Source organism: Ostrinia furnacalis, unplaced genomic scaffold (assembly GCF_004193835.3).
Source record: "Ostrinia furnacalis isolate ACB-3 unplaced genomic scaffold, ASM419383v2 OfSCF1431, whole genome shotgun sequence".
Lineage (NCBI taxonomy): Eukaryota > Metazoa > Arthropoda > Insecta > Lepidoptera > Crambidae > Ostrinia > Ostrinia furnacalis.
The window spans coordinates 334,930-360,920 of record NW_021131670.1 but is presented as its reverse complement, the minus strand read 5'-3'; the positions used below and the strand labels follow the sequence as shown (position 1 = coordinate 360,920).

At 36.3% G+C, this 25,991-nt stretch overlaps 2 protein-coding genes across 6 annotated transcripts in view; both read right to left on the bottom strand.

Moving 5' to 3' along the window:
- LOC114352711 (uncharacterized) overlaps nucleotides 1-13,117 on the bottom strand; it is a 30,039-nt gene extending 16,922 nt beyond the window's left edge. For both annotated transcript variants that reach the window (XM_028304386.1, XM_028304387.1), the window contains exons 1-3: nucleotides 12,189-13,117; nucleotides 11,190-11,282; nucleotides 1,813-1,940 (exon numbers count right to left, since the gene is read on the bottom strand). In XM_028304386.1, the coding sequence (XP_028160187.1) occupies nucleotides 1,813-1,940; nucleotides 11,190-11,282; nucleotides 12,189-12,957 (990 nt within the window). In that variant the 5' untranslated portion in view covers nucleotides 12,958-13,117. The remainder of the gene's footprint in view (nucleotides 1-1,812; nucleotides 1,941-11,189; nucleotides 11,283-12,188) is intronic.
- Nucleotides 13,118-15,178: 2,061 nt separating this feature from the next.
- Nucleotides 15,179-25,991, bottom strand: part of LOC114352715 (hypoxia-inducible factor 1-alpha) — a 112,340-nt gene continuing 101,527 nt past the window's right edge. For all 4 annotated transcript variants that reach the window (XM_028304393.1, XM_028304390.1, XM_028304391.1 and 1 more), the window contains one exon: nucleotides 15,179-18,719. In XM_028304393.1, the coding sequence (XP_028160194.1) occupies nucleotides 18,111-18,719 (609 nt within the window). In that variant the 3' untranslated portion in view covers nucleotides 15,179-18,110. The remainder of the gene's footprint in view (nucleotides 18,720-25,991) is intronic.

Sequence of the window (25,991 nt, the reverse complement as noted above, 5' to 3'; positions counted from 1 at the left end):
AGCGTTAAATACGAATCGCACGGCGACCGGACCTAACGCGCAGAAATTAAAATGATAAAAAAGTAATTCCTAAGGGGTCTACCTACATTACAAAACGTATTCTCTATCTCACTTACTCTTGCTTGCATCGGTATATGCGTGCAAAAGAAGTTTAGTAGAGTCGATGTACAGTTTCAGATTACAGCATGAGAAACGCACTGTCATGCTCCGCGACAAATTACAATTATTAAATGCATTTTTTGCCTAAAATCAATGTTAATTAATCATTGACTGCCGGTATTTCCAGACGATAAACCTGTACAATCACTGGGACATTCGCCTGTAATAATAACTGTGTTACGATATCGATCATCAAGTTTGATCCATGGGCATGGGGTAGCAGGCCTTTGTCCAGCAGTGGACGTCATTTGGATAAAACTTCAGATCATACAAACGACAATACAAACGACAATACAAACGACCGAACTATTGATAAAATGCTCTACGTGAGTGCTCCCAGCGTGTGACCACCTTTAGAAGTTTTTCACCCTAGCTAGTCACTTGTTTTTGTACAATTTGACGTATTGATGTTTCACGTTAGCCACATGGCATGTTCGACGTTAATTTAATAAATAATTAATTAGAAAATGTGTCTAGATAATATTATCCCACACTTTTTATTAGAATGCAGTATTTGAATTAATAAGTGAATTTGCGATTTCCAATATAATAAGATCCGTTTTTTATAAAGCACAACCACCAACACCCACGATTTCTGGCGTAGTAGCCGAGCTACGATACGATTCCGTAATTCGGAAGGTACATTATGAGACGTCTACTACTTTTTTTAGAGGAGCTGCTCTTTCAACCCGTCCGGCTCTCTCATAAGGAGGAGCTAGCAAGTCCCATCGGGAAAGACGATAAGGTTTTATTACCTAAATAAAACCCTAGACTCAGCGGTCGAATCACGGATCAGGACCATCGGGAAAATGGTCAATGCATGAGAAGAAAAAGAAACTAAGGGCGCCTTCAAATTAGAGGCGTGAGGATTGAGGAAGCGCTGCAGTGGCGCCATGTTTGCGTTTGTCTGGATAGTGGCGCTGCTGCAACTGCGCTTCTAAAAATTGTATGAAAACCAGTAGTGGTCTGGCAAGCGTGGCACAATGGAACGACTGCAGCGCTTCCTCACGCCTCTAATTTGAAGGCACACTTAAAAGATGAGTGTTAAAGGACATTTACCACCTCCCGTTCCCATCCCACCGCTGCAACTCCTGTGTAGCCAGAATCTACAGTTTGACCGCCAATAAAAACCAGTGAGGGTCAAGTTAGTCCCGGGGGAAAGTTAAACTGTCATTAGAACCACGACGAAATGAAAAGATGAGTGTTGTATACTAAACTAGCTGTGCCCTTCGTTCGCGTGAACGTTTTTGCATCATTTTTCATTGTTGCTCTGCTCCTATTACTCGTATCGTGATGGTAGCCTATAGCCTATAGCCTTCCCCGATAAATGAGCTTTCTAAACAGAATTTTTCAAATCGGACCAGTAGTTCCTGAGATTAGCGCGTTCAAGTAAACAAACAAACTCTTCAGCTTTATAATATTAACTAGCGGCCGCCCGCGACTTCGTACGCGTGAATCCCGTTTTTCCCGCTAATTCCCGTTCCCGTGGGAATTGCGGGAATTCCTTTCTTAGTGCACCTCTACGGTACCTAAGCTACGTCCCTTCCAAATTTCAAGTGCCTACGTTTAGCCGTTTAGGCTGTGCGTTGATCTGTCAGTCAGTCAGTCAGTTTCTCCTTTTATATATTTAGATAATATAGTATAGATACTAACGTCTGTCCTCTCGTGTACCATCGCTCGCACCCGCGAGTATACTGCCTCCTCGCGCACGCGCGCCGCGTCCCGTATCTCGCGCACCAGCTCCGACAGGAACCCGGGCGAGTACTGCCCGCCGAGCATACCTGGAAACACCACGGATGATCTTAATGGCGTCGTGATAAGGAACAGATTTGCAGAGACATCATGCACTGGGTAGTAAGGCCGGGTTCCCACTATGCCGGACCGGCATTTCTGCCGGAAACCGGACACCGGACAAGAGTGTTCACATTAGGGGTCATCCATAAAGTACGTCACACGTAAAGAGGGGGGGAGGGGGTTGACAAAGTGTGACATGGTGTGACAAGGGGTGGGAGGGGTCCTAAGTTTCGTGACATCACATTTCAATTGTTTTAAATATTTGATATAATGTTGATTTAATAAACAAAAGTACTTAATTTAAATGGAAATAAAACTAATTTCGGAACTGCTGTTAATTTAATAATTTTTCGATGTGAAATTGCAAAACATGTGACGTCACACAAGGGAGGGGGGGTCTCAGAAATGTGACCACCTGTGACAAGGACGGAGGGGGGGTCAAAAAATCATGAAATTCGTGTGACGTACTTTATGGATGGCCCCTTACACCGGATCACCGGATCCGAAATCCGAGCCGAATGAAGTGCGGGGAGCACGGGCGGGGCGGGGCGGGGAGCACGGGCGCGGCGGGGTGGGCCGCAACTCGTTCACATTACTCCGGTCCGGTGATTTTGCCGGCATTTTGTAGCGACAAAACGCTCGGTAAAAATGCCGGGCTCGGCAAAAAAGCCGGATCCGGGATAATGTGAACAGCTTCATACAATTTGTACCGCCGCTAGGCCTTCCGGCGATTTTACCGGACCGGGAGATCTGCCGGTCCGGCATAGTGGGAACCCGGCCTAACAGTAGCATTCGCCCGAATTCGAACAGGAATCCGGGCCAGTACTGCCCGCCAAGCACACCTGATAACACCACGGATTATCACAATAACATATTCATCATCATTATTTCGACGTTAGGACTTTTACTGCTGAACATAGGCCTCCCCCGATGTTTTCCACATCGCTCAGTTGGCAGCGGCCTGCATCATGACAGGATGCATGATGACTTATCTTCATCAAAAAAGGCTATTTCGAACAACATAAAACCTATGATCTCCAACTAGGTGGACTGATGATCTGATGAAAGTCGCATGAAGTACATGGACCTGGATACGGGTAGCGCAGAGCCGGTCGTTATAGAAATCCTTTGTACCTACAACTGTGAACGTCGTTTAGCTGAAACGAACGAACCAACTTCTGTGCTTTTTGAAATGGAAGAGCCAAAAGTATGTAACCATTTTAAAAATGTTCCAGTTTTTAAAGAACACTAAAGATTTCGATTTAAAGTTTGACGACCTCTATGGTCGAATTGGTCGAGTCGTACACACCGGTTTTAATGTTATCGCCAGCTTTTGAGGGTTATAATAAGGCATGTATTTAAATGATCTTTTTAAATTAGCAAAAACGGCAAATAAAAAAATCTAAATGGTCATCTATTTTAATGATTGATCCTCTTTCTTTGAGACATAAAATAAATGAAATCGATCGATATTTTAATCTCTTTTGAACTACGCAAAAAATTATTGAGATGTAAAAATTATATCGCACGTTCATAATCAAACCGTCACTATACAAAAAAGTCGATTTTTCAGGAAAAGCATTTGAAATACTCAAATTTTAAAACCTTTGCAAAGTGTGCAAAATGTTCTTAAATGTTTTGTTTTTTGTTGAATACCAGTAGTGGCTTGTTTGGCTTTTACGGGAATATAATTATCTTTCAAATTATCATAATGGTTTATTTAATATTTAATTTTTTCCCTAAAAATAGTGTCACTTTTCCACTAAAATTGAGACAGTGACAGTTTTCAATTAAAAACATGTTAATGTTGTATTATTAATTCCGGTAGAAATGTCACTATTTTCATATAAATTTGACGATGAAAGATTAAAAAATGATTATTATTAAATAAAACTAACATAGAAAAATCAGTAATTTTAATGAACTTAAAACTTTATAATTTGGATTAAGTGGTACCTATGGTAACAGTAATAAATGTAAATTCTCGATCAGAAATAAATACGTTACACACATGAAATTACTATAAAATTACATCACATAAATCAACTTCTTAGAAAATAAGGTACTCTTTTGTTCAGGCAGCCTTTAAACAACAAGAACTTGATGACCTCGATGAACTTGACGAACTAGATAGTGATTTTTCATGGGAAAAGGGCTCAGAGAAGTAGGTTTAAATTCTGGATCATTATCCAGCGGCCATTACCTCTGCGAGCTATGTGCCCCGCCCACTGCCACTTGATTTTAGCGATTCTGCGGGCTATGTCGGTCACTTTGGTTCTCCTGTGGATCTCCTCATTTCTGATTCAATCACGTAGGGAAACTAACTGAGCATCGCACGCTCCATCACCTTTTGGGTGACCTCTCAGATCCATAAAATATCACTGGCAACACACACTGATCAAAGACTTTTGTCTTGAGGCACTACGGTATTTCGGACGTGAAAATATCACTAAGCTTCCCAAACGCTGCTCAGCCGAGTTGGATTGACGATTGACCTTTTTCTCGAAGTTGGACCTACGTAACTGGACTGTTTGTCCCAGGTATACATAAATTGTCAACAAACTTTCGAGTGTAGAGTCTCCAGATGAGTGGATACTACATGGACATTTGACATGTTTTTTGTCTTGTCCATATTCATTTTCAGGCCCACTTGTTGAAGAGGCTCTACTTAGGCCATCGAGCATTATGCCTAGATCTTCCATCTCAGATCTTCAGTCTCAGCCATGATTACGACATCGGCAGCAAATCGAAGGTGGATGATGTACTCGTTGATATTTATTTATGCTGAATCCACTCCAATCCAGAAGCTTGAAAACATCTTCCAGGGCGGTGTTGAACAGTATCGGAGATATTATGACGTCTCCCTGTCTCACCCCTTGCTGCAACTGGATGAGTTTCGAGTCCTGATCCTGGAGACGAACCGACATTGTGGCGTTTTCGTACACACCTTTCAACACTTCGATGTATCTATAGTCAATTTGGCACCGTTGGAGAGACTGTAGCACTGCTCAGATCTCGATCGAATCCAAGGCATTTTCATTTCTTTACAGTTACTTTTGTGAAGCCTCAATGTAACCTTGCTGGTGATCGAATAAATAAATAAATAATCCACAAACGCTAGATAAAGTTGTAATTGATAATTTCTTTGATTTTACTAGTGTTAGGATTGACTGGTGGCATTTTTGTTAGCTGTTAAAAAAAAATATAACTACCTACTTAATCATTTAAAAATCTTTCTTGTTGTTTTAATATTACACAATTTGGATAAACACAATATTCTACGAAGTGATGGAACAATCTTCTTAAAAATGTAAGAGAAATATTGTCACTTTTTGTTTTAAGGCGTTTTTCGTATTACTTTATTGTGACTTATCTTAATGATTTGGAGTAAAAGCGTCTTTATGCTAAAAATGACGTTTTTCAACACAGAGTCCACATAACTATCACGGCGTGCCCGTCCAGTTCCCGTCACTACTAAAAACGTGTCACTGTTACTCACAACATATGCCGTTTTCCCCATTAAACTCCATAACGACACTAGTCATATCTGCCGAACTATTTGAGTTTTAAGCGTGGGATTTTTACAGCATGCACTTTTCGCGGAGCTCTGATAGATGGCGTTGTTAACTCAATTTCTCCCAATTTCGTATAGTGACGGTTTGATTATGAACGTGCGATATCTGATCGTTACTTGTTGGTCCTCAAAAATAAAAGAAATGAGCATCAAATATTCAATATTGTGATACTTTTTTAAATAATTCGATTTGTATAAATTATTTTTTGTCTATATCAAATAATCTTCAAAATAATTATGTTATGGTACTTATTTTTATTAAGTTGTAGTCAAAGGATGGAAACTATTTAAAGGCACTTGATGTTCAAAGATTTATTTTTTATTAAAAAAGCCTTCTTAACACGTTCACACTGCGTTATCGGGTCGAATTGACCTTAGGTGCTGGATGCGTTGGTGCGGGATGGATATATTCGGTCTTTTCAGTAGTACGAAAGATAAATATTGTTTTGCAATTGTTTCGTCAAACACAGTAAATATTTGGAAAAAAAAACTTATCAGGTCCTCACGACCCGATGTCGCACTAAAAGTAAACAAATATCGTTCAGTGCTTTTATCGTGTCTAATCGACCCGTTGACAGATGACTCTATGGTCACTGATCACGGTCGAGATCGGTATACTAAGTTAAGAGAAAATCAACCTTGCGATTTGAAAAAAAATAAAGAGGTAAAAAATTATGATGTCGGGTTCAGATGTCAGAAGTGTGGGATATGATGTTCGTCCACAATAAGGAAGCTAGATGTTAGTGCTTCCTTCCGAGCGGGTGTTGTGCTCGGGGACCAAGGTCCAATTTACACCATCTTGGTTTGTCTATATATATTTTGGCAGGATCTAAAACTCCGTCACCGCGATGCAGGTTTGTATGAGCGGCGGAGTGTGCCATAGTGAAGTAGTGACAGCGCCATCTGTTGGTCACTAGTTTTTTTTTTTAGTGGCGTCGCCACACCACTCCCCCCGGAAGAACCGGAGGTGGATGACGTCAGGATGAGCTCAGCAGTCTGTGCGTGATGAGCTTACAAGTGCCAGGTGTGCTCAAGTCTGCGGTGAGTCGAGACGAGCAGGTTGCGGTGCTCTATCCACGGTGAGTCGGGATAGTGAGCGGAGGCGTCTTCGATGGTCGGGCGTGGAAGCTGGTCAAGACCTGTACCCGTGACCAGTGAAGTGACGGTTGCTTGCTGCTGAGGAACCAGGAAGGTCGGTTGCGATCTGCGATGGTCCCCCTGAAGGCTGGATGCTGGCTTGTTGAAGACTGGAGCTGATGACGGAGGGCGGAGATGATGAGGATGGCGGAGGCTGATGCCGAAGATGGTGATGATGGAAGGTCACGTTCCAATCACGTCGGGGTCACCAATGTGGGATATGATGTTCGTCCACAATAAGGAAGCTAGATGTTAGTGCTTCCTTCCGAGCGGGTGTTGTGCTCGGGGACCAAGGTCCAATTTACACCATCTTGGTTTGTCTATATATATTTTGGCAGGATCTAAAACTCCGTCACCGCGATGCAGGTTTGTATGAGCGGCGGAGTGTGCCATAGTGAAGTAGTGACAGCGCCATCTGTTGGTCACTAGTTTTTTTTTTTTAGTGGCGTCGCCACAGAAGTAAGAAATTATTTTACATAGCGCCTCTAATCCCAAACTAAGCAAAGCTTGTAATTTAAACAAACATGGCAATGTACCATTCTGCTTGCTTATTGGCGCTAAGCCCTTGGCCAACTCAGTAACCAATGACGGACGATTGTCACTCAACCACAAAGTACCACATAAATTAAAAGATATTTTTTAATTAAAAATATTAACCAATAATATTTTTAGTAAGATCAAATATATTTTAAAGTTAAGTTATACATAGATCGAAATGTATTTATTAGGTGATCAATATTAAAAGGCAAACTTGATATAAAAATCATCAAATTAACAAAATTAAAGATCAATAACTAAAAAAGAGGATCAAATATTATTTTTGTTTACCAAATATTAAAAGAGTATGTTAAACATAAATATTATGTTACCTTAAATGAAGATCATTCATAATTTATCCGTAGATCAACTAATATAGACCCAATAATTAATACAAAGATAAAATACAATAAAATACATCATTTATTTTTAAAAGCGCACATACAAAAAAGATCAATTAGTTTTTAGAGGATCAAATAATATTGTCCCTTATAATAATAAAATAAGGATCGTAAGAACCGTCGGAACTTTGTATCGAAAGAGCCGCCGGTTACCGGTAATCTACGACAGTCACCACCAGATACCCTCATAGGGTTGTCTTGTCAGATTTTATTACGTCACGTGACTATTGGCCAAGTCAGGGTCTTAGCTCTAATTATAAAGCCAGATTTAACTTAACAATTACACAGGTTACTTAAGTTTACAAGTGCATAAAACCAGCTTTAATTAAACAATTTCACAGGTTTCTTCAATAGTGTCTGTAAACATCTCTTAAAATTTTAAAGAATCGAAAAATAAAATAACTGGTTTTGCCACCGAGGTGTCGGTCATTATCAAAATAGCGTTACATTTAATTTACACCGTTAACGTCTGATTGGGTAGACAGAAACATTTATATTTCGTAATCGTATAGGTATACTATGACATAGCTGTATTTCAGGGTCGAACAGTCCTATGGTTGCTGGTTATTGTGGTTGATACCATGACAAGGTATTGTAATAACAGATAATACATACGCGACCATCAAAAAACTTAATAATGAGTTAGGAAAGTAGTACAGCGACGGCACATGAGACTATACATTGTTGTAGCAAAATCGCCCTTATTATAAAACAACATAGTGTTTAGCCAGGTGTGCCGTCGACTGTACTTCGCCAAGGTATATTTTAGGTCACGTAAAACACGCGATTTCTTCGCATCACGAACGCACAACTGTGGTGGTACCGTCGGGGTAATGTTAGCGAGTTTATATCTCTTTAACAAACTCCTAAAGTAGTTCTGTCTGTTTGTTTACACAACTACAGCAGTAGGTACATTGTTTTTTTTTAATGTAGATTAAGAGTAGGAAACTTTGGAACATGATATGGCCATACCTTTCTTTCATATTATCAATGGATCAGGGATAATTAATACGCCTTTGGAAAAACGCGGGATTTAAGATTCTGCAACAAACAGAAAACCTCACGGAAAAGTCGCGAGTAGAAGTAGTTAAATGTAACTATGTGAAAACAGATTACAGTGGTAAAAAACCGTTTTGGAATAGTCCATTGGTAAATTTTAAATCTCTGGAAATACTAAATTAAAAGTTAAAAATGTTTCAATAACAGGAAACAAGCAATATAAACACAGTAAAAATATGTACAACATTGTTGAAATTCAATTAATATTTACTTTAATATTTTGGATAACGTTATCAAATATTATCAATCAAAATTAAATAAGTTCGGGCTTACAGAAAAAGACAATGTAATAAATATCTTTGAATGAACCTTGTTGTGATGTAATGAGAGTATTGTCTTTGAGACTAATAATGGAAGTTCAAGGTCTGTTATTATTTTATTCAGTAAGTTACGTAAAGTGAAGCTAACATTTCTGGTATTGCACGAAACTTATTTTTATTTGTAAACTTTTATCTGTAAACTTCTCTTTAAAACTTTCTTTTATCTTTACACTAACAAATGGTTTCTTTAAATAGACGGCTGAGATGAAGAAATTAGCAGAAATTATGAATAGAAGGAAAGAATTGATTACAGTTCCATTTATTTGTTACGCCATCGCGCCATGGCGCAATTTCGAATAGCTCAACGAGCATGAAGCTTCGTCAGGTTTCCTCAACGCAAGAATTTTGCTAGGTTACCCATCCATGTTGGCAAAAACTAAACACAGAGAACTTAAATCACGGTCACAATTCAAGTTAATTAGTCTTTTTAGCTAAATTAAAAATCTAACTTGTTTTTATAATTTTTTTCCTTTAATTTAAAAGTTACGTGCATACGTAAGTTTTTGTGCCCGATTGATTTATAATGCTTTGTTTATCGGATAAATAATTATCATTATGTTTTTTCATAATTTCAGGTGGTTCATAATCGAATTAAAATGAAAAAAAAAATGAACAATAAAGATTGGAAGAAATGTGAAATTAAACTAAAAGTAAAAAGCTAATTAAAAACTAGTACTTAAGATTTACTACTTCTACATGAATGAACATGTGATATACCTACCTGTCATCAGAACAAGTCATCAAATACCTAACAGAATTGTCAGTCATTTGTCACAATTCCAAGGAAAATTAAAAAAATAAAATTGAAATCATAAAATAATAAATGTTTTTTATTAAATATATTTTGCCAGTATAATTACGATTACACGGATTACACCCTATATTAATGCTAAAATCGTAAATGAAATTGCATACAATACTCACAAAAATGCATAATAATAAATTATAACGAATTTGACGCATTTTCCCAAAAAATGTAACACTTTAACCATTTTCAAAAAACAATTATTATGTGTTCATTGTTTTTTACTAAGCTAAGGCAGCAATCTAGTTTAACGAATCAATTAATAATTGAGTTTTACTAGATGTACTTAGTAAGGGGCCATCCATAAAGTACGTCGAGACCCCCCCTCCCTAGCGTGACGTCACATGTTTTGCAGTTCCGAAATTAGTTTTATTTCCTTTTAAATTATAAATTAAGTACTTTTTTATGAAATCAACATTATCAAATATTTGAAACAATTGAAATGTGATGTCACGAAACTTAGGACCCCTCCCACCCCTTGTCACACCATGTCACACTTTGTCGACCCCCTCCCTCCCCCTTTAAGTGTGACGTACTTTATAATAATCTATATATAAAAGAAAGTCGTGTTAGTTACTTCGCTTATAACTCAAGAACGGCTGAACCGATTTAGCTGAAAATTGTCAGGGAGGTAGTTTAGAGCCAGGAGAAGGACATAGGATACTTTTTATCCCGTTCGAAATTAAAAAAAAGTCTGCTTATTTATTGCCATTAAGGCGGAACAAAGTTCGCCGGGTCAGCTAGTAAAGAATAAAATTAACTGTAATTAATTTATCTGTGAAAGGCAAACAAGAACTCCATTCACACAAGTAATACAATAGCATGTAAGATTTTATATGAATGTGCTGATCAAGTATTTTCAACTATGAGAATGTGGAGATGCTTCAAAACATCAGGCCAGAAGAAAGTTGTCAATTTTGATCAAAAGTTTATAATACAAAAAATATATCCAAATAATTATGGACACCGAGTGGTCCATGTCTCCAGATTTGACCAATATTTAATTGAATTGCATAGATATTATATTAATAAATAAATTTGTCAGCCGTTTGGTGTAGTGGTTCAGAACGGACTACTATGCCGAGAGGTCCCGGGTTCGATTCCCGGCCGGGCAGAAATTGAAATGATGAATTTTAATTTCTGTGACGGGTCTGGGTGTTTTCTATGTATAATATGTATGTATTTAAAAAAAAATATATTTAAGTACGTTTATATCCATTGTCTAGTACCCATAGTACAAGGTTTGCTTAGTTTGGGGCTAGTGGCGCAGTGTAAAATGTCCAAAGCGATTTAAAAAAAAATAATTAAAAAATACATAATATTATGTAGTCAGTTATTATTTTTATAGTACTTTATATTTACAAAAGAGTCTATTGATGCGAAATAAAACAAGATTAACTTACCGGTATCATTTAAAGGTGAGTGGTTTGCACCTAAACTTGAACTGGAACCTTTTTGCAGGATCATATTCTGCTGGCGAACATTGTCCAGTTCCACTAAAATGAATGAATTAAATTAAAATACATTATGATGATACATAAACTACATAAGTACTTTGCTTAAATAACAAACAAAGTTCTCTTCTGGATTTGTCAGGAAGAGATTGCTTACTAACAATAAGATTGTTAAAATTGTGCTGTTTCAATTTCGTATTTATTCGTTACATTTGTTTTATTTTGTGACAGTTGTAATGAGGGGCTTGAAGGCAAAACCACCAAGTAAGGTGATTTAAAAGGATTAGGTGTTGGACAGACACCCCGGTTTCATATTTCTTTATTGAGTTGAGTCCAGTTAAATGGACAATGACACACTTTTTTACTCAATGTGTATAATTACGTAATGACAACAAGAACTTTTACTTTAAACGTAACTAAAGATTATTATTTAAACTCCAAAAAAGTCAAATAAATAACTAAGAAAGTATTCATTGTCACTGTAATGAGATAGTTAATAGGAAAACAAATAAAAAATGCACACTTTAGAAGCACAGCACGGTGCATTATTGAACGAATGGTTCACCTTGACCTGAATAATCTTGAGTGGGTGAGTGACATACGATTAGTGGGTGGATATACATAACTTAAGTCAAATGTGAGCAGCAAATCAGAAACATTGTTAAAGGTCAGAAAAATACTTTGATTTTTAACACAATGTGTTGATGATTAATCATAGGATGGATAATTTTGAATCAAAGTCTGATGTAAGTGAACTATCTGAATCTTATGAACTAAGATTCTTTAAAACAAAGTCAATTGCACATTTTAAATAATTCTGAGATATTATATGGTCAGATGTGTAATATTTCTAAACAAAAACAAGTTTGCAATAGTTTAACATGGTAAATAATGCATGTAATTTGAATTTCAAACTAAAACAATACACAAGTAAGTGCAATGTCTTACCTTTCGTCTCCAATAAGTCTTTGCTTAGTCTATCGTTGGCAAATTTTAGGCTTTTTATCTGATCAAGGAGATGAGTCAGAAGTCTACTGCCAACTTGGCTGCCAGACAAGTCAGAGCTTGACTCGGAGTCAGACTCAACTTCACCGTTTGCAGGCCTGGCTACATCGGGCAGCCCTCTCACACAGGGATCACTGAACCTTCTGGCGTTACTCCCATCATCTTTGTCATTAGTATTCATATCGCTGTTCGAATTCGTGTCGGCGACTGACGTAACTATCGGCGGCAAGCTGGCAAAGTCTTGACTATCCGTGAAGTTCTTTGGTTGGAGATAATTTGTATTACTCAACGTACTATTTGGCGTGCTGTGCACTTCCTCAGCCTTGTTTTCGCTTCGTCTCCGCATTCTTGGCCTCTGCACCTGGATACTCTTGTTCACGCTTTGTGTATACCGGTACTCGTGATTGTACAGAGGTGGAACTGCAGGACTGCAGTAACTAGGAAGCGTGGGAAGCGACATCGGCTCCGCACATCCATACATGTACCGATATTGGTCGAAGCCAGGCGCGAATTGAGAACTAACCAACGGAAAATTCAAATTAGGATTGACGTAAGTCTCGTACGTATCCATGCTTGGAGTAGAGTCTTGTATGTGATGTAAACTCTTGTCTAACCACTTTGAAAGATACGAGCCCTTGCTCCCCCGCGACTTCTTCCGCTTTCCCAAGGGGCCACCGTTTGATCCGTTCACTTGCTTCGGCGTAGAAGCCATTGATGTTCACAACACTGCACTGAGCAAAAAGTAACAACAACGCACTAGTACACTATAGTTTCAGAGAGCAAACGATGTTAATCTCATTATAATTGAAATAAATAACAAAAATAAACACGTATCATGCTGATCAGAAAAACCCGTCCGTTGCCCAACTTTGACGAAGAATGACAATTGTTGAACGAAAAAATGACAGTTGGCTGTCATCTGTCCACTGGCAATACGTTTCGGTTCACTAGTTTTTCAATTTCGTAATGGTAAAAACAACAGGATTTTGAAACTATTTTTATTTACATTTTACATCTTCTTAAATTGCCACATACACATCTTATGTATCAAGTCGAGAAACAACACTGATTAAACAGTTTTTAATTTATAATCCGGCAAAATAAATGTTAGAATAGTTATTTGCGTATTTAGCGCCATCTAAACTTCATAGCATTAAACATAACATAGCATTGTAAGCGCCATCTATTATCCTACAAATGTCAGTGCTGTTATGATAGTTTCAGTATCTTCTAATAGATGTCGGTAACTTCAGACTATTTTTTTCCATTTGCTTGCTTTGTAGGTAGATATGTTAAATATCTTTTATTTTCTTCATGATTTATGATAATAATTTTATTTATTTACAACAATTTTTAAGTATGTAGGCCTATATTTTTTATTATTGTTAGAGCAATTATTTGCTTATTTAGCGCCATCTACACTTTATAGCATTAAACTAACAAAGCAGTGTCTATAGCGCCATCTATTTTCTTACAAGTAAATGTCATTGCTATCATGATTTTATAATATGAAAATGAAAAATGAAAATGAAAAAATGAAAAAACATTTATTCAGTATCTTTTAAGTTAACATAATTGTTGCAAGTGGCTGGGGTCTCCTTTTAAGTATAATACCTGTGTTAGGAGGCCCCGCTCTTTCTTAAAGTTACAAAGATACATAATTATGTTAAACAAGCCACAAAAACTCACAAGTACGTATTACTAGAACTAGAACAACGCTTGATATCTTTATAGTTTTGGTTACACTCAGTAGTTTTGGTTACATTCACTAGTTTTATAAACAAACAGCTACTTATTTCATAATAAGGTATTTTTCAAAAGTAAGGTAAGGCTATGTGACACTGTGTGTGTGTGTGTGGGTATATATGTGTGCGTGATGGGTATATATAATAGTTCTAGTAACTTCTAACAGATGTCGGTATAATGACTTTGCTCAGACTTTTCTCCAAAGAGTAAAATAATTATACCAATCTTTTCTCCAATTTGCTTGCTTTGTTAGGAAGTATTATATTATCTGTGGTTAGGATAGGTATAGGTGCAGATAGGTGTAAAAACTTTGAAAACTTTTTATTTTCCTTATTTCCTTTACAACATTAAAAGTACACTGGTCATCACAAAAATCGGCCCACTGCACCGTTACGTTTTACAGGAAAACTCGTTTCTACTGACACAATCATGGTGCCCCAACAATATATTGGTGTTATTTGAAAGCCCAATAAATATCCTTAAAGAAAAAGACATTTAATTTCTTAATAAACGATTAACATATACAATAAATGTGACTTGCAAAAAGACCTCACTTTGGGCTCAATTAGACCAATTTTTATAATTATAAAACCAAATAATGATCTCACGTGTCCTCTTTATCAGATGGATAGCGATTAATCCCAACTTAACAGTTTTATAGCAATAAAAGTTGGCTCAAGCGTAACTATCTATTTTTTGAAGAAGTGACTCTGGATTCTTCTACAGACACATTTTTGGGGTAAAAACCTTTCCTTTAATGAAATAAAGTTTAGAACTAGGCTTTTAAATGGTGCCAATATTGGTGGGAAGTGGGGATGCATACGTTTGAAAGTGCTTGTCGCGGGTGGGTCGATTTTTGTAATGACCAGTGTATATTTTTTTAAGTGTTCACATCTACCAGAAACCTCATGTAATCATTTATTACTCTTTTTGGATTGATGTATAACTACCTAGCTAGGTAATTAGCTTAGGGTAGATAGAATAAAACAAACAATAGATAATGACAGAAAATTTAATATCTAAATATAAAACAATCTGATTCAGTATTTACATTTAGGTAATCATAGAATTCATTTTGATCAGATAATACAATTTTATTTCAATGTTTAATGACTCCCAAAATATATTTTACGATATCGAAAGAAAACAATAAACTTCCCCACAAAACAACATTTTCTATTTCTATGGCACAAGCCTTCAAGACTTCAATTGACATGATTACAAAATTAACTGTTCATAAGTGCTATAAAATAATGAAAATTGGCAGTATGTTTAAACTTACAATATGAGGTAAAGCAGCAAACGGCTTTATTTGGAGAATTTAATTTGGCATTACTCTTAGGCCCATTTGCATAACATTTTCGTGTTTATAGAGCTTGTGTCAAAGCGCCTAGATAACAAATTAAAGAAAATTATAGAACAAATTAATTGATACCAGGTAAAATTAACCGTGCTCATCATTTTATTATTTGTCAACCCAAGCGGGATCCAACCCCGCTACTGCAGCTACCATACACATAACCAACTTGATTCGTTCTTAAAGAATTTAAAAACAGGATTAATACAATTACAATCTAAGTTCAACTAAAGTTATGCATGTGGACCTAAGAAATTTTATAGTTGAACGTTTTCTTATGATGTCATAGACAATTTATTTATCTACATCGACTGAGGGATCGCGTGACTCCGAATATTAGATGATCATGCTCACTTAAGGTTGTAAGATTGGGTCACACAAAAAACAGTAACGAGTCACTTAACGCTTGTCCCTAATGAGTACAAGGCTTTATTTTACAGACTTTTGCAGTTTTATCGAGTTTTACATTAGTTGTAACTTGTATAAGACTTTTGGCACCTCAAAAGATTAAAATATTGCATATTGCCGTTTACCTACCCACTTAAAAACAAATAAATCAGGATAGTCGTAAACAATAAAGTAAAACTACATTTGCTGAATTTTTTAAACATGTTTGCTACTACCCTGACTCTATATTTATTCATAATATTAACTATTTTTTATTAATTCTTTGCTCATACAAACTTACCGAAAAGTAACCAACCCAGTACAGATTTGATTGTCAATATATCCAACACAAGTATTGTTTATTAACAATAACGACCCCAACTTAAAATTAAATTAGTTACGCTTACAATGTAATGTATATTACATTAAAACTAACGAGATTTAAGGGAAATCAATTGCATTAAAAGATGTAATACGCCCATATTCTGAAACGTCACTCTAAAATTGTATTCTCTGTGAAACTACTCAACCAATCAAAGGCATGAATCTACACTTGAGATTGAGTCGAATTTTGAGTATCGTTTCGCAATACGGGCCCTAATGTTTTCATAACCAGATTGTACTTAAACTGTACGGTACAGAAGTCAAAAACTCATCTGTTGTATATTACCTACTTAAGTAATACAATTAATATTTATATGATGATAAATAGTGTTCAAATACGGAAGAAAACAATCACAATATGTTTATTATTCGAGTGTGTGATTAACATTGGGGGTATTTATATTTATTATTTATATCTGTGATAAAACACACCCACATATGTTTGTTAACACAATGTAGTTAACGACATGTAAATAATTCAATCGTGAAATAATGAATGACAGGTGAACATTCACTATAATTTATGTTCTAGAACTTTACTTATACGATTTTAACTTCGTAAATAAATGTTTTTACATTTCCAATGTGATAATATAAATGCTCCTTTGATTTGATTAGACAAAATGTATGCCACATGCAATTAAGGCCCTTTAATAAAAACAAAAAAGTCTAATCACATTTTATTTTAAAAACAATGCTTTTGTTTATTTTTATCCTTATTGTGTCAAAACGCCGGTATAGGGCTGCCATATTTTTTATGAATTTGTGGGCAATAAAATAAATATATCAGTTCAATATTTAAAAAATAATAGTAAATGTGACTTGTGACACTAATGGCAGTGAAATTTGGAAACAATAGTGTTATATTTTCTTATTTCATCGATTTATTTTCACTATATTATCATAATGGGGAAATTATATGCTTTTACGTAAACTTAACTTCTAAATGAGTATAATATTTTGATCGTAAATTAAATAACAACTTAACTAGGCCTCGTTTACTTAAACCTCCCTTCAAATTGACTTAACACTAAAGTGCCATTTTAATGAAAAATTTGTGAAAAAATGTAAAAGTCTGTATATTTCATATGCCAATTTTCTTTTAATTATTTGTGTTTGCTAACACTGCAGACCGATGAACGGTCAGTAAAAAAATATATGCCGTGGGCAAAATGATTTCAATATTACATTATAGTAAGTATAGTGTAATATTGACATCAAAACCACATATTTTTTTCTTTTGAGACTGTCTTGAATTGGTGTAATGTTACAATTTTATTACAATAATTATATCTCTTACTCTTAACTATAACTATAATATAAACCTTATTACATCCACTCATACATTGTGTAATATATCTATAACAATAAAACATATAAACTATTCGTTCTTACCATACAGTATTATTTTTCTAAGTCACATCGTTACTTCATCCATCAACCAGGATTCCAGTCCATAAAATATTATTTTATTTATTTATTAAATTAAATCAAACATAGACGGGCGATATACGATAATTTCATGACAGATGTAATTTGAGAAATTTTGGACGTGCTAAATACAAAATGCATGATAAAAAATACCTGCAATATTCCTAATTCGTTTGAATATCATCTAGATTCTAGAGTATACACTACATAGAATACTATGAATACAAGAAATAGTATCAATGAGATTACAAAAAGTATTCTACAAAAGCCCCGTATTAGAAAACGGTGTATACTCAGTTCTAATTCTGGTCCAAAGACGTTCTTTCATTGAACATAATACATCGCTTTGACAAGGACTATGGAATCCCGTAGCACATTCAGACGTACCCTTCGCGACCCATTCATTCGCGAGTGATTCCCATTGGAAACATGTATTCAAATAAATCTTGTAGACCGTAGCATTTCAATAATCGAGGCGGACTTACTATAAATGCTTGTGGTAACATAATTCTTCAACACAACGGATCCGGACGTTAGAAATCACTCCGCATTCAAAGACACTACCCTAATTTGACGTCATCGAATGCCGTGAGGAGTTCGTTTGTGCCCTGCAGCATCTCTGTGTCCTCCCAGAAGTCTGAAGACGGTATTGGCATGCTGGAGTCCAGAAGAAGGTCTCCAGGTTGGAACGGGAAATTGGGGCTCGGCTGCATTTTGTTGGTCAAGTACGGGTCTCCAGCGTGCATTATTCCTGCTGGGGAGACGATCGCGCTTCCCGGACTATACATTTGGTTGAACTTGCCTACTGGAGACATGGATTGAGGGGTTGAATACGGGCTAATTAACCTGTCTCTTTGAGCTGGGCTCATGATCGGGCTGTAGTTAGAGGTGTTAGGGCTAGGAGGGAGGGAGTACATAGGATTATTTGTGTTGACGCTTAGAGGACTCATATGGTTAGTGTTTAAGTTTGTGCGCATTATATTGGCCGTGGGCGTGTTAGGGCGTAGCATCTGTTTGTTCTGTAAGTTCTGGATGTTAATGACTGGTATGGGTATGTTATTTTTGTTGATGGTGTGCTGGGGAACGTTTTGCGGGACCATGAGTAGCTGGTAGTTCGGGATGAACTTGTTTTGCTGCGCCCTCTGCTGCTGTATTGCTGCTTCCAGCGGCTGAAAAGCACAAAAGACGTATATTAGTACGCTTGCAGACAATGTTACATAGCAAAACATATGACGTATAAAACCGACAAAAAACGGACAAAAAATAAAAAGTTGTAAAAAGGAGCATGTTGCAAAAAGGCAAGCACGTGAGAATACATACATTATTATAAAGATGGGTTATAATTTAGCTTTGACCTTGACTTAGAATACGTGGAGGCTCTGAATATTCATCGCACATTTACATACATAACCGACGAGAGAATGTTTAGAGGCGAGTAATCTAATGACAAGATGAACACAGTTTCAACTGTAATTAATTGTCGTGGGTTCAATTCCCGCCTTAGGCAGTTCGATTTTTTCAAGTTATTTATAATTTTCAAATGTAATTAATTTGTTGAGTAATATTATGCAGATTAATATTATTAACAGCCCTGGCAGTCAATTAAAATGTAACCGTTTACTTATGAGATTAAACGTTGATTAGTTGGTTTCAAAACAGCATTTTTTTAACTAAGTATTAGGTATATTACTTTGAACCATACTTTTAGTAGTGAAGTAATCACGAAGTCGAATTATCACGAATAACTTTATCAAGACACCCTGTTGCTAGTCTTTTACGAGCCTCTATAGGCGCCTAAAAAGAATCAATTGATACATCGAAGACTCTGACTTCTAAATTTTCTAATGGACAACCGCCTCTATTATACTCTATTAATCTAATATGAGGAGCGTGGGACGTCACACTACAAGGTGGACCGACGACATCGTAAAGGTAGCAGGAAAGCGCCGGACGCAGGCCGCTACCAATCGATCAACGTGGAAAGCATTGGGGGAGGCCTATGTTCAGCAGTGGACGTCCTATGGCTGAAATAATGATGATGATGATGAATCTAAATGTCTCTATTACAATTACCTACTTTGTTTCAGTCGTCCCACATAGTTATTATTGAGTCTTGTGGTTACTCCATTTTATTAGCTTTAAATGAACGTACAGTCGCCGACGTAAACACATTTATTAGTATTCGGTTACAATCGCGTTTATTATTCGTTGATGGACCAATAAATAAACTATTGTAGAGCGCGGGCAACGAATTCGACACGACAAGAAAAAATAACTCTAAAACACTTCTTTCGTAAACGCTGAGGTGAAACGCTATCTTCGCTAGGTAGTATAAAATATGAACTTTAAGTAAAATCTGGACTTTTTAGTAAGTAATAGTAATCTTTTTTACGCAAAGAAAACTTTAATTAATATAGAGAAATCGATAAGAATTATAATCTGAACTTGGGAAAGGCATTTTCTCTAAGATCTCTCTCCCTTTATGGGCATGCCATAAAATACTTCTTTCATTACTTTTCTCGACAATGTACACATGTTTGTCTGTGGTTGGGACTAGAATGGGAATCGTGACCATAAACAATCAGACATTGGTAGAATCGGAAAACTTCGCGATCGAGTTCTCGATCAAGAACGTAGGTTGTTTCTTCGAAAATACCCCTCAGTCCTTCATCAATCAATATTGTTGTTTCAGCAACAAATGGCCTATACTCAGCATAGGGAATGAAGTATTCGCTTGAATTATTTAGTTGCGTGTCCAAAAATGTGTTACATGAACGCCAATATCAAAGTTTCAGTCAGCGTCTTAGAACATAAATTCCTGCAGAGCAATTTATTACGACATCCGTGGAAGTATGTAGGATTATTTCCTTCCTTCAGCTTACTATAAGTGGGACGCTGAGATCGATTTTAGACTGTTCACTAATTCTATGGTATTATTTGTTAAGTAATTGAAATCGATTCCAAGTTACTAAGATACTTAGTCCGTTGGAATTTTTAATCAAGCGAATGAGGAAGGAAGGATAACGTAATAAAACACAAAGACTGTGCGCCTTAAATTTTTGGGGCAAACCTTTTAGACGTTTGCCGCAAAAATATCATGAAAACAAGATGAATTACTAAACTTAGTTTGCAAATTTTAAATTAGTAGTCTTGGTCCTTTCATTTTACTAAGACATGAAAGAGACAGTAGAAAACTTAACTGACTATTCATTATAAAGATAGGGTTTCTGGACTGGACAGCCCTGGCTGGGAAAGTCTGTTTTTTTTTCGGATATCTATTGAAGTAAGTACCTAATCCTAGGTTATAGTTTGTCTCCTTTATTGAGAAGCAGGTTTAGCATCCTAATTTCTTGGCTTTTTCATCCGAAGGACGCAGATGTGACCTATGATAAAGAGCTTTCCTAGAAGCTTCTTCAGTCGAACTTTGAAGGCCATACGGTTATTCCTTGCGGCATTTGACTGCCATGAAAATATTTTAACATGGTCGATGGATAAATTATGGTGCATTGCGGGCACCGTGGTTTCACCGGTCGAATCAATACTAAATTACCTTTAAATAGTACGAGTAATATTTAACTGAGATTCTATAGGTAGGTAGATACTTTAGTGTTAAGTTAATGTAAAAATAACGGCTTTAGGAGCCCTCAATAGGCGCGTAGTATCGGAAATAATACGGTTCTCTACTATCAAACTAATTTATCTGGCAAAACGGCCGAAACGTTGAGTTTATACTATGTTGTCTTGACAACGGATATAGGGGTGTGTTACACGCTCATTAAAGAAACATGGCCAATGAGGGATTCTAAACTTCAACCTGATAATTTACTTGTAACTGGTTCCAAGGTTAACCGGGCTAGTAAATTTGAACGATGAGATACTATCTTACCGTGGTAAACTGAGATTAGAGTACATACATACGTACATTTGTCGTTTAAAAATAGATACTATGTAACGATTTTAATATGTTATTTAGGTATGCTAGTAGGACAAAACTTAAATGTGTTGCTGTCATTGCTGTAGCAAATATTTTAAGTCAGCTTAGTTCAGAAATCATTGCATGCTTCTGGCAAATCAGATACTTCAAACGCGTTTGATTTATTTAGAAATATATTTCTATTCTCGATGCCCCAGGGAAATGTTGTCTAGTGCCTGTATTATCAATTTATTCATGAAGGTAGAATTCACAACCTACTAAGGTAACATTGGGTACCTAGATTTATTGTGAATACGCAGATAATAAATAACGAGAATGTATTTAAATAAATAGACCAGTTCATTTTACACTCAACATTCTCTACTATGCAATATTTATACGAGAAAGTCTTTTAGACAAAAATCTTTAGCTAAAACCACCAGATATAATATTAAATGGGTTGGTCTTGCAAATACGAGCCGAAAGACAAAAAAATTTGATAGTCAATGAAAAAATAAAGAAAAAGTTGCATGACAAAACTGAGAAGCGTGCTTTAAACCAAAGCTAATCAATCGTTAAACGTCACTTACTACTAGAATTTCCCTAACTAAGGCACACCGTTAAAATTACTACGAGCGAACGCAACGCCTACTTCTACCAATGTGTGCTTAAATAAGTATTTTCTTAGGCCGAGTTACACCACCTAACTTTCTACCGCAACTATAACGATAACCGGTGTTTTTTGTATGGAGTTTGAGAGATTTATGACGTTTGTCAAAGTTAAAATAAAATGGTGCAACCCAGCCTTATTGTTTTAACTACAAATACCTTTTACAATATCGTAATTTATTCGAAATATAGCCAGAAGCGACGAATATTAAAGCACAATACGTCTACCTTAGCCGTGTCTTTGGTAATTTATTTGATCGTTAACTTCAGCCCCTTACCGATGAAAAAAAAGAAATACCTTTCCAATTACTTAATTGGAATGTAAATGGGATGATGAGTTAATACACTCGATTGCGAATCAGCGGATCTGTTTATCTAAATCAGTGTTTTTCAACCTTTTCCATGAAAAAAGTATGAAAAAAATATTTTGCGACCCCCCACCGTTCACTTTTTTTATGCATTTTTTAAGGTTAGAAAGATGTTGTAGGGACTGAAATTTTCAATCCATACAACATTTAGGTATGCATTTGCATAGTTGGATAAATCTATCCTTAAAACTTTACTGTTTCTTTACTGCGATCCAGGGGGTCCACCCACAGGTTGAAAAACACTGATCTAAATAATCTTTATTTTGTAAGAAAATACGAATTACATTGATTAAATCGAGTCTTCTTGTAAGATTTCTGAAGATAATGTTTCTTAACTAGGGTAATCGTGACAGAAGCCGTCAGTAATTAATGAGTCGTTTTGGAAAGAAACCTGATTTATTTTAACAGGGTTTATAAACTGCTGAGTTAAGAGATATTCAGGCCAGACCATAGATCTCTCACGCAGAGATGGTTTCGCAAAATATTAATCTTTCTCAATGTAGGTAAACCATAAAGTCCTTTGTTACAAAAGTAGTGTCATGAAATATATTATGTTCAATTCTGTGTCTGCTTTCAGGTTTACGATCCAAAATGGTTGCTTTATTCGCGAATATTTTCAGGGCGCGCCTTGTTATTGCCCTGCGAGTTGAAGTGGCACGTGTAGGGCCATGCCGCCTGTTCACGTCCATCACCTTAAAATATTCGTGTCCAAACGACGAATGCCTCTTTTTTAATGGACTATCCCGCTTAAACGTGAAGGATCCTCATTAAAAGACAATAAAAAATAATGATAAAGAGAGACACGCTAACAAACCAAAAGCTTTTTATGAATTCCTGGTTGGATTGTTCCATAATTCCACTGTTTTTAAAAAGTGATTCATCGTTTATAGTCGAATAGGTGGACGCAAACAGGCGACCAGACCCTACAAAGTACGTTTATCACTCACGTTAAGTACTCAGCCCGACTTTCACTTACGAGCGGCGTAATAAACTCTTAATCAAGAATTGAAACAGTTTAATAAAAGTTAGACGGATTTATGTAGAAGGGTTTCTAATTTCTATTAACGTGCTTTAATAAGTCAACAAGAACAGTTTATTGTGTTGAGAGTGAGACCCAAAATCGCTGGAGTGGAGTAAACACGAGATGTTTTCAATCGTTCTAATTTTGTTTAACCTACAAAACTAATGAACTGATGGCGTGGCTAGATTAATTGAAATGTTTCTCTCATTATAATAATACTCGCCTAAAACCAATTAACTGACGAAGAAACTGGCATTTTAAACGTAATACAATATTTATTCTGTGTAATAGGTAGGTAGGATTTTGCAACTGAAATGTATTTTACTTAGTCTGTGATAGCAACTGTACAGAAGACGGCACATCAAGGTTAACACTGTGACACCTTATCTAGACGTAATAGATGGGATTTTGCAACAAAAATCAGCAGTATGAATGTGCATTGGTGTTATTGTAGGCTTTGGAAGAGTCTGAAAGATAATAACATTATTTCACGTTGTTTAAACATACTAGCTAGACGGAGTAAATGCGTCAGCGTCTCCACAGTTTAAGAACTTTGGATAAAATCTTTCACAGTAGAAATAGTAGGTATTATTTTGCCAAATAAACGAATGTTTTCGGCTGTAGCTTGAAGTCGCCGTAATTTTGCAGATTTTCGCTGTAAACATCTTATTTCTACTGTTTCAGGCAGATTTTTGTTTTTCAGCCTGTTTAAAGGTAATGAGCATATAATAACACAATGAGCTTTCAAGATTCATTGTTCCAATCATTACGTTCTTGGAATAAGTAGGTAATTACCCAAACTGCTCAACTGACGCTTTACATTGTATATGCAGGTATTTTTTGTGCCTATGAAAATGTCTTTTGCATTATTTTGTTCGCAATGACGTCAAGGTGCTACAAAAACGTAAGGTACGAAAACAATACTTTTAGGCTACATTAGTAATTTATTACAGCGACTCCTACTTTTTTATTCTGTGATTTATCCACTATGTTTGTCCCATACATTACTTTTACCCGGCACGTGCTACTGGAATCTTAACCAGGCTAGGTAGAAAACACTATTTCAAGTTAGCTACTCTTTGGTGGCACGCGTAGGTGTCGAACTGATATGCCAAAGTACCCGGTAGGTGAATACTGAAAGTATTTATTCTGTGACTAAACCTGTCTGTTTCTATTGATGTTTTGTATGTGAAATGTCCACCTGGAGGATGTAATGAATAAAGTCTTTACTTGTGTTTATATCTTTTGTAGATCCCTGAAATTAGCTTACTTGGGAACTTGATGGCGCAATTACAAACCACTGATTTCCAAAACAAAATCTGCGCCACCACACCATAAAGTTTCTTTTATTTTACAGCAACCTTTACATCATGGCCCTTTCTGATTCCATTACTAGAGCTATAATGCCCTCCATTCAATCACTTATCTAGGTGGGTGTTTTAGATTAACCCGCAGCAAGTAATTGGCACATCCGCCATTATGGGACGCCTTGCCGTCCTAGGGGAGCCATTGGGCGTAGGGACTCTTAATTCTGACCTTTGATAGCACAGGAAATAGTTGGTGTTAAAGGTCACTTAATTTTGTTGTAAAGTTGTAAATCCAGTTAGCGCGGGCCCCGATTTTGAACGCTTGAAATCAAAAGTTAAATGATGAAGTTGTGTTATGAGTGTAAAACAAACTATCCAACTACCAAAAGTTTTGCTTTCAATTTAATTGATTCTCTTATTCTGTTAGTGTTATTTCAGCCTAAAGTAAATTATTTATGACATCGATTGACACAAATAGAAAACCGAAATATTTTCTCTGTTATTATTTAGCAGCTTAGAAAAAAAGTAGTTTTTGACTGAACAAACTAAAAAAAATACTTTCTTCGGAAGAATACGTAATCTTTTCCTAAGCATTTTCTACATTGCCTAAACTGCTTCATTGTCTAGACATTTCGCAAGCACACACGCTTTTAAAACAGCAGTAACATAAGAAACGAACGCTTTAGGGTAAATGTCGCGTGGTACAAAGTTACTGAAATCAGGGTAGATCGAAATAAAACCAGCGGGAGAGAGTCAACGTTCCTTTTACGGGAGAGCTACCCGGCCCGAGTAGGGTTGCCAGGTCGCTAAAGCATAGCCGGACAGCCCAGTTTGACCGGACATTGGTATAAAGGCCGGACATCGTTTTTTTTTTTGTAAGGAAATGCATAATATTGCATACCCACTGGCCCGGGGCAACCAGTGGGTTGTGTGACAGTTGAGTGGTCTCCCTGCCAGATGGGCAGGGCCTACTCACTAAAACTTGACGGTATCCTCGGAAATTGCGAGTTATTGTCCAAACTAAACAAGTCGGACACCCTACATTGAGGATTTCGTATATCATTATTAATAGGTACTACAATAAATGTGTGGAAAATCAAGCTATGCAAAATCTAAAAAGCCTAAAAAAGCCCGGACACGCATTCAAAAAGCCTATGTCCGGC